General features: G+C 35.1%; 1 protein-coding gene and 1 long non-coding RNA gene across 2 annotated transcripts; one reads left to right on the forward strand and one right to left on the reverse strand.

Moving 5' to 3' along the window:
- The first annotated feature begins 4,869 nt into the window (after nucleotides 1–4,869).
- On the forward strand, nucleotides 4,870–7,170 carry LOC149544366 (uncharacterized). Its single transcript, XR_016355778.1, has 2 exons — nucleotides 4,870–5,095; nucleotides 6,920–7,170. It is a non-coding gene; the product is annotated as an uncharacterized LOC149544366 (long non-coding RNA).
- A 1,068-nt stretch (nucleotides 7,171–8,238) lies between these two features.
- Nucleotides 8,239–9,420, reverse strand: LOC149544367 (uncharacterized). Its single transcript, XM_089795964.1, has 3 exons — nucleotides 9,355–9,420; nucleotides 8,757–9,192; nucleotides 8,239–8,606 (listed from the first exon to the last, which is right to left on the reverse strand). Exons 1-3 carry the CDS (start codon nucleotides 9,418–9,420, stop codon nucleotides 8,239–8,241), a joined length of 870 nt encoding a protein of 289 aa, XP_089652090.1.
- Nucleotides 9,421–10,412: the final 992 nt, after the last annotated feature.

Genomic DNA, 10,412 nt, shown 5'->3' on the forward strand with positions numbered 1-10,412 from the left:
CTATCGCTGACTCTAGCTAAAACTCTATTGCTAATGTAGCTAGGGTTTTGGGAGTTAGTGGGGTTTGGCAAAAGGCTACTAGGATGGTGGAGGATGGTTGGACATCAGTTAAAGGAAAAAAAGGCAAGTCCGCCATCCACTCTTTGATATAGCTTTACATTCTCATAAGTCGGGACCTAAATGTAAATCTTGATGGACTTTGGTCTCTTGGGCTGTTTGCCCTCTTGTAGGGAACCTGGGTGTGTCCCTCTAATTTCTCAGGTGGTTTTCCATAGTTGTGTTTTGGTCCTCATTGATATACCTTTCTTCTCCCTTTGTACAAGGTTTCGAGTCCTTTCAAAACTTGTTTTTGCTTAATCAAAACTCTAATAATAATGTTGTTATGATAACATATTTGTTATCCTTTGTATGGTTTTTATTAATGTTTTCATTCTTTTATCATTGACGCTAATATGTGATTTGCCCTCGTATTAAGTGACGTAGAATCCATAAATTTCCAATGCTGAATATCGTTCAGCCTCCATAAATCCATTTGCTACATTCTGAAGTCTTGTAATTTGTTGAACTGCTCCTCAACATCAACCCTTATTGTATGCTTTATCTGGATAATTGTTGTAAATCCTTTTCTTGATTTTGGAATGGGTTAAAACTTTATTATTTCATTTGCAGAATTATTGACTTCTTCTGACGGCTTCCTTCATATCGCTACATCAAAAAGAATCACCAAACGTCTTCATACCTGAGAGAAACCATGTGTTTGTAATCGAACCTGCTCACGTTGACTCCATAATTGCACAATATTATTTGTTCTCGTGATGTTTCTTTACCACATCGCACCCTGCTTATGCTATCTGTTTTTGCCAGGAATTCCAAAGCTTGACTTCAGAAATTGTTGAACAGCGTAGAAACTTAGTCATTTTAATAATCTCAACCTTAACGGGCTCCAAGTCTCATGACCATTATTTGGCTTATGTGCTGACTCAGATTGTTGTTCTTGCTGACCTGTTCTTTGAACATTATAACCATTCCATTATACAGAACTCTGAGTTATCCGTATCTCATCTTCTGTTGAACAATTATTTTGACCGCTGCTGTTACTCCGTATTATATTTTTATTCATGTTATATCTCTACTATGCCCATAACTCGTCTTCTATCTTTCGTACGATATTTGACACCATAGTCCAGACATATATGATGCTAGGATGTCATTGTATATTCAGAATAAATTAGAATAATTTTTTTAGCATAATATTTCATCTACGGTTATAATAAATTTCTTTGTCTTTGTAAATTGGACTTCGTCTTAGCATTCAGATCATATCATCCTCTTTGCCATTAACAACATATCTACGTAGCCTTCCAACTTTCTGCTGGTTCAAGCATGTAGTAATCCTTTTGGGGGACTCCTTATGGCTTTTCTACATAGAACTTCCATCTTCGTCAATCTTTGTTTTCAGCTTCCAATATTGTGGCTTGTCTTGTTTTGTGATGAAGATACGGATTGGCTTCAGTCCTCTTTAATAACCATCTATATTAGAAACCTCAAACCTTCATCGCTGGACAGAAATACGTCATCTCCAGTTAGTCATTTTTGTTTGAATACATATTAACATCCTTGTATCTTACCATTTCAAGCTTCATTGTTGCTGAATCATATCCTTGACTTATACCACTGCTCCCAAATACTTTGTTTACTTTCCAAACATCTGATATGTTCTATGCATTCTAAGACTTAACGTAACTTTGTTTTATCTTATAATTCCAAAGAATCCATCATCATTTGTTTGCGGCTAGCTGTCAGCTTTGAATAAAACTTTCAATACGTTCAATTTTCCTGTAATCTTCTTCCACACAATGATATATTTGATTTTATCATTTGACCATAGAGGATATCTACGCGTAAATGTTATTGCTGCATCTATTGTCCTGTTCGTTGTATGTTTATTAATTTCTCTTTAGTCAAATGCGCGTTTCAATGAACTGTCAATCTGGTTAATTGCTTGCTTACTCTTATTGAGATATCATTGTCTAAATGATTTATCATTTCTTTTAACTATCATCTTTTTGTTTATTCTTTGGAGATGTCTTTGTAAACTTTCTTATGAAGGATAACATTATGATAATAACTACTTGACTTGCTTTTCAATTTAAACAATATAAAATCTTCTCTAGAGGTGTGAAGTCTTTTATTAGTACTAATTGTCATTGTACTCCATCATATCATGAATTTCATTTTAGACTCATCATTCTTGTATTGGTGTCACCAAGGTTCATCTGATTGCATTAGTACTTCCCTTTGTTCACACTATATGTATACATCATTTTCAATAATTTCGACTATAGAACTTTGACGTCAAAGACAATACTTTCATAAGTATACAGGCAAATTTTCCTATATATTTTATATTTTCCCTTTAATTATATAGTCATCCCCATATGACATTCCTAGACTCATTATATTCTTAATAATGTTCTTAGAGTCGATCCTTATATCTTTATCCATTTAGGTTACAATATAAATATTACATCAGAGGACATTACATTCCATAACAACTAGATTAAAGCTACCATGAACACTCTCATCCTTAGATTTAGTTTGGAAGTCAAACTAATATATATATAAATATTTGATGTTGGATAATTTTTCCTAGCCACAAAGTAATTTAAGAATTCTTCACTATACACTCATGTAAATGTTGGCCTATTTTTGCAAGATGGTCAATTCGTATTTACATTTTCTTTTTCTAATGCCAAGGAAAAGAGAATATATATATATTCTTTATTGTTTAATAAAAAATGTCAAACATACTTGTCATTGGGCTTTTGTTTCTCTACTATTGAGAAGTCTTTCATGCCTAGTAAGGAAGCAACGCCTTGCTACCTAGAGTTTTATCTACATGGCAGCGGCTCCATAAGGATAAAGGTGTGAAATAGACAAGTTTTCCAGCTGCTGTTTACTCACGTGCATCTCCACGTTGATATAAATGAACATAAGTTAAAGGTACTTTGCAGTAGGAGAGGATAAGGCTTGGCTTGATGCAAGAAAGAGATTTTTAAAGAATCTTATCCAATTCTCCCCTCACATCACTGTTGTTGCATATTTAGCTTCACATCTTGTGTGTTAAACCATGGTAAATGCATAAACAGATATTATAATCTGTTGCCTGATAGTCTTCAGCGAATCAATAGTGAAAAGGAAAGAAGCCAGAAATGTGTTTAAGGAGACCATAGTGACCATGATAGACTCACCTAAGAAACCAATAATCTGCTGCCACCGTCTTGAAGGTGTAATTAATAAATAAACTGTGAATACTTGAAGAGATATTGTGGCAGTGACAGTGAGCAGAAATTTGAAGAGAGATTATGGCAATGAGTCCCAAATAGGACAGTCAAATGTAAAAAACCTTAATGATAATATGCTGGAAGAAATAACGAAGTTAAAGCTGTGATAATATCTTGTTCTTCAAAAATAAAAGGAGGTGTCAAATGATTTTCATTTGCTTGCAAATGGTGTCATTGGCAAATAAGAATCAGTCATGAGATGATCAAAACGTAGATGCTTTTGATGGTTTATTTCAACTATCTGCTCAGCAACATCAACAGAATGCAATATCAAATGTTACTATAGACGTCAATATGCACAGTGAGAACAAGGAAAAGGATACATAGAATCATAAAGCATGCAAGTAATTGTTATCACTTGAAAATACACCCTCATCAAATTCAAGAATAATTTAACATTTCAAGATAACAATGGAAACACTCCTAAGCTGTGGGTGAACTATAAAAGGAGTGAATCTCTGGATAAGGCCGGCTCCCAGCTTACTCACACAATAAAACTACTTGACTTTTTAGGAAAAGGGGAGAGAAAGGAAAACCTAACTAGGAAGCTAAAACTCAAACCCTGAGCTTAAAAAAAATTAAACAAAGGTGAACAGCTTTAAAAAGATACCTAGTCCCAAATGCGAAGAAAAGGAGAATCACAACTTATTACGGACCCCCAATGCATAAATATTTCATTAACAGGTATGAATGATGCAAATATTAGTATGGAAAGATGATTTTCACAAATTAGCATTTGAAGCACCTCTATAACACAGTTAATAACCTACACAAAAGGCCACTTGCAGAAAGATGAAGATAGGTGAGACAGAAACTATGAAACAAAATGTTTTAAAAGAAAAACATTTTATATTTCTTGCTTTATCAATCGCCTGACACACTGAACTGCAATAATAAGTAAGATGAAGAACTCTACAAATGGAATAAGACTTGTCAAATATATTGATCTTCCACTTTAAAAAAATGACTGAGTTATAGACCAATAATGCCAAAAAACATCAAGGATAAAAAAAAATCACTCGGTCTCTCCAAGTCACTAGTCAGAATTGAACTAAAATGAGTTCAGAACTCACTTAATACACCTTAAACAATCCCCTGGGCCGGATGCCAGAAAACAACCCCTAAAAAAGGACTTAGAAACCTCCCAAAATAAAGTCCAAATAATCCTTTAAGTCCACTAAGTCATAATAAGACCTATGACTCATCGTTTACTGTCCCTAAAAGGCTCAAAATGATTATAAAGACCACTTAATTGACAGGTGAAAGAAAAATTCGACCTGCAGTCTCCTATATTCTCTCCTCATGTCTCCAAAATGACTCATAACTCATAAGTTAACATCCCAATAAATATCAAATTCTACATGTCATGTTTGACCTTTTAATGCATTTAAAAAATAACAAACGTATTTCAATGGTTGATAAATACCATTAAATAGTTTGTTTCACAAGGTGCAATACATTAAAAAAAAATGACATAGGACCTCGTCAAACTAGGGTATTAAAATTCCCCCCCCACGAGAGCAAAATATATGAAGATGAACTTAGCAAAGAAAAAATAAATAGCTAAATAAAACAAACCCCACTAAAGGATCAGACCTCAAGAATTTATCAAATACGACTTGGGGCACAATATATATCTGATTTTTTGACTTTCCTTTCATTTTATACTTGTCGACCCTTCTGGAAATCTGAAGCTAGAGGTCGACTTAGGGTTTGAAAGCAAAAACTCATAGCTCCCGCCACCATTAATGGTTATTTTTTCAATTTTTTTGCCTTGTTGGAGGTTTGCCTTTTTTCAGATGGCAGCATTGATACACATTCATTTGGGTTTATATGTAATTCTCCAGTAGAGACATCTGTAGCTACAGATATATCTGTTGAAAAAGAAAACACTCTGGCTCTTTTCTTTTTTAAGCTTACTGAAATAGGAATCCAAGGAGCCTAGATCTTTGCGTTATTTGCATTTATTTTCAAATTCAAAGAGCTTCCAAACCATGACCATTTCTCTAATTGGTTCTGCCTAATTCCATTTCCAGCAAATGACGTGTTCTTAGGAGTCATTTATCATTCATAATATGTTCAGCAGAAGTTAGCATGAAGTTCTCAGACTGTTTAACTACTTTAAAGAGGTTTGAGTATGCGTTATTTTCCTTGTTGAACAGATAGAACAGAATCTTGACTTTCCATTTAATGCACGCCATAGATATAACTGGTATTTTCTGCTCATTATGGACCATTATTATGTTGCTAATATGTTTTTCCTCTCAGCGGATTCGGCATCCCATGAGAAATCTTTCATCATTCCCCTCTTAAACATGTTCGTCCAGTCTACAGGACTGTCCTATAGATGCAACTTCTTCATCTTCTACCCTTTCTGTAACATCATCTTTCATAAGGTCATTCAAACTTTCTCCATCCTTCCTTTTATCCCTATTCTTTCAACATCTTGAAGTGTGTGCAGATGGCAGACTACACTGTATGTAACTCATCAACATTTCCTTCTCTCACACTATAAATAGGCAAAAACCTTTGCCCTTCTTTCCTGATGCAATCTGAATGTCACAGGCAAAAACTTCTCAGGTTCTTCCTTAAATTCCAATCCATCAGACCTTTCTTTGATAGCATCTTCAATGAAGTATTTCTCTGTGTCACTCTCTTCAGCTTTCACTGTCATGAACAGCTCTATGTTGTCTATTAGAATCAGAATCATGCCTAACAACCTGATAGTCCACCACTTCCCACCTTTTCTTGAATTCTTCAGCTTTGTCAATACTGTTGTCTGAACTACCACTTTTATCATATCTAACTAGATTACTATTCAAAATTAAGCTCTCAGTAATCCCCATGATACAATTCCTCCTCGCATTAAAGTCAACATCCTCATAACCACAAATTCCAACATCAGTAGACCTCATCAACTCATGATGATCAACAAGGTAAAAATTATCTACCTTAGATTGATTAGTGATATCCACATCCCCTAGAATTTCAACTCCACTTCGTTATGAAAGCTGTCTTGAATCTCAGGGCCAATTTGTAGCAAATTTGTTTCATGATTACCAATCATATTGCCATTATAATGTATGTCATAGGTGATCCTGAAGGATTTTATGATTGAACTTCTAATTCATTATTTGATTGAAAAAGTTTCTTCCTTGGAAAGTACAAATTTTCTGCCAAGATTTGGTTATCATATTCATTTTTCTCTTGTTCTGTGCTTGTTATGATTAATATACTTCATTTCCAAGCGAATAAGTTTCTGTAGCACCCTTTGTTTTAAGAATAAAAGTCTCATAGATGAATACATCCCTCTGATATCCTGATTGTACTTTTGATTAGCTTCGATGATCCAATCTCTTATAAGCACGCCGGGCTCAATAACCTTTGTGGGAGCCTATGGTTATAACCGCGTACTTATTAAGGGATTGGATTCTACACAAGAAACAAACATGCTAGGAAAAAATAGATCAAGATTTTAGGATTTTTTGGATGTAAATGGATTTGCAGGACAAGAGGGTGAGTTTGTTGGCCATTGCTTAGATCATTTTGATCTAACTCATTTTTTGCATCTGCAGGATTTGGAGTGGGAGTATGGAAAAATAGGACAATGGAAGCGAGCGTGTGGGCAACCAGCAACAAGCCAGTCATTCCAAGCATTGGCTAGCACCTATGAACCCTTTTGTTTTTCTGTTCTTTCTTTCTGCACTTGTATTTATGTATAAAAATCAGGTTCTGACTTATTTTTTCTTACTGGTCAGTTTCATGGTTTGTGTGAAATACTATGGACATTTAATAAATAAAATTACATTTTCAGAAAAACATGTAATACTTGTTTTATATGTTGCTTTTTTGGGTAATGCTTTTCGTCTAAAATGTAATCTATAGGCATGAAATGCCAAGTGTTTGAGAATAAATCATTTCAGGAACACTTTTGTTTTTAAAAAAACTGATAGGTCAATAGGATAACAAATTGGCGACCTCTACAGGGTATTTGCCTGCTAGACATAGAAAATCAGTAGCCTCGACATTTCCATTGGGCTCAAAGTCACTCCAGATATGCAAGTATGTGGGATAATATCTTTCTGCATGGTGGCATATGCATGATTGTTGATGATGAGATAGGCTTCCTTTCATCATTAGGAATTGTGTTTATAGCATTAGGTTGATGGAAATAATGGCGCATGTTTGCATACAGGAACACATCAACATAGAAGCCAATCAAAAGGTTAAACAATGTTGTATGATGTAAGTAAATTCAGCCCAATATTCACATGCATATGTATGCTTTATTGAGGTTATTCATATCAGCAAAACACAATATCCATAGGGTATATATATATGCATCTGAATATGTAGCGAGGATATTTGCATACATATAGGATTGCTTTATTTTTTTCTCCTAAAAGGGAAAAGAAAACAGATTCGACAGCATCATAGAACTGTAAACAGCAAAAACCGACCCAAAAACACAAAACACAAAGGCTCTTGTATGCATAAGTATGTTGACCCACTAGCCATTTTGGTATATACGAGCGAGTCATTTAGAGCATTCTTGACCATTATTCATGTGCTGCTTGATGGATTGTATGTATGAATATGCCTGGTTGGTCAAGATGCTTGTGTGTATGTGGGACTACTTAAACTTTTCAGCTCCTCATGACTTGAAAACATTATTGAAAACAGAAACGCAAGGAAAACCTAGAAAAACCTGTGCATAATAGCACTTAGGGAGATCAAAACCACAAAACACAGTGCAATAGCACCTTATTGAAAACTAAAAAAGAACTGCAAGAACTCAAACCTCAAAACAATGCTTGAGGTGGATTCCATTAACTAGAATCGGCAACACATCACCCTTCATATTAGATAGCTGGAACACATTATGTTCCTTGCATTAAGTAATGATAAATAGACCACTCCAGAAGTTATCAAACTTCATATGCTTGCCTGACTTGCTTTTCAACACATCCCACTTTAACACAACATCTCCCTCAACAAAATGTTTAGAAGAAGATTTGTTATCAAAAAATCTCGTCATTTGAAGCAGATGATATTCCATTGTTTCCGTAGGCCTTCTTCTAGATTCTTCTAATTCCATTAGTTCCGCATATCTTACAGCCATAGGGTCTTCCCCCTCAAACATTTGTAGTTGATGCACAATATCCAAAGCTGAAAGTTCAATAGATAATGGTGATCGAGCTTCCTTCCCATAAACCAGCATGTAAGGAGAGTTGCTTGTGCACCTTTTAGAAGTTATACGATCTGCCCACAATGCAGTCTTTAATCGAGAATGCCAAACTCGTTGATTATCTTCCATTACTGGTTTGATAATCCTTATCAAATTCTTGTTGGTGCTCTCAGTCAAACCATTCCCCTAAGGGTAGTAGTTTGAAGACATACTTAGATAAATACCATTTTTGACAGTCCACTCCGTTATCTTCAAACCAACAAAAGCCAAAGAATTATCTGATATTATCGATTCTGGTATACCAAATCCGGTAATTATATCCTCATAAAAGCTCAAAAAAGATAATTCGATTGCATCCCTCAAAGCAATAGTCTCAGTCCATCTGGTAAAATAATCTGTTGCTGTGAGTACCCATCTATGTCTAGCAGTGGAAGGCGGGTTGATTAGTCCTGTGAAGTCCAATCCCCATTTTATGAAAGGTTGATCAACTTGAATTGGTTGCAAGGGCCTGGCTGGAAGCTTCTCTTTACCTACCAAAATGATTTTCCATGTTGTAGTCTTAGGTGCAAAATGACCTCCTGAGTCTCTATCATGAAATTCTCTAAGTACTCTTTCTACTTGATCAGAGTCAATACATCGTAACAATATACCATTGATATCCTTTTCGAAAAACACATCATTCAATAGGATATAAGGAATGGATTGTAAACGAAAATATCTTCGCTTAGCTCTGTCTAAATGTAGTGGACATTCACTAGTTTTCAAAAAATGGATCATGTCATGCACCCAACCTTCATTTTTTGGTGGTTTTGTAGCTTATACATCATCACTATTGAACAAAACAGCAACTGTAACTTCATTCTTTTCATCATTTGGGCCTGCTGCCATTTCCTTACATAATCATTTACCTCTTATCAGTTTTGTGACGTGTATATCCATGTCAAACTCCATGACTTTAGTAATCCATCCAGCTCATTTTTCATTCAAATCCTTGCTCAGCAAAAATTCCTTTATACTCAGATGAGTTACCAAAATGTGTACTTTATTGGCAGCAACTCGGGGCTTAAATTTTCTCAAACTGTGTACTACTGCAAGCACATATTTTCCACAAATGTATATTGGTTTCATAATCAGCTAGAGATTGATTGAAAAAGGCTATGGGCTGCTCATAGTTATCGTTGTTCTTCTGTACAAGCATTGTACAAATGTTATCAATGCTACCAAAAGCATACAAAATGAAGTCCTTGGTAAAATCCAAACTGACAAGGGTTGGTGAGGTTGATAATGCATACTTGATGGCTTGAAAACTATCCTTCACCTCCTTAGTCCACTTGAATTCTACGTTCTTCTTCAACATTGTTGTTAATGGTTGCTGCAACCTTGCCATATCTGGAATGAATCTTCTGATAAAACTTATCCTTCCCAAAAAACTCTACAAACCTTTCTTGTGATTTGGTAATGGTAATTCTAGGATAGCTTGCACTCACTCGGGGTCAATAGTGACCCCTTCCTTTGACACAATATGTCCTAGCAACTTACCCTCATGCACTATGAAAATGCTCTTTTTCGGATTTAGGGAGATACCAAATTCTTTGCAGCTTTCAATAACTTGCCTTAAATGATGTAAATGTTCAGCTGTATATTTATTAAAAATTGTCACATCATCAAAATATACCAACAAAAAAGCATAAATTAGACCTTGAAATGCATGCTCCATCGCTTTCTAAAATGTTGCACCAGCGGTAGACAACCCAAAAAGCATTTGTTTGTAGGCCATAGTACCCCACTTTGTTGTGAAAGTTGTCTTGAATTGGTCAGCTTCATTTACACGCACTTGATTGTAACCAGAATAGCCATCCAGAAGGGAAAACCTTTCAAAA

The sequence above is a fragment of the Cupressus sempervirens genome, chromosome 8, assembly GCF_028749045.1.
Source record: "Cupressus sempervirens isolate cs-2001-9-10 chromosome 8, ASM2874904v1, whole genome shotgun sequence".
In the NCBI taxonomy this organism is placed as follows: Eukaryota; Viridiplantae; Streptophyta; class Pinopsida; order Cupressales; family Cupressaceae; genus Cupressus; species Cupressus sempervirens.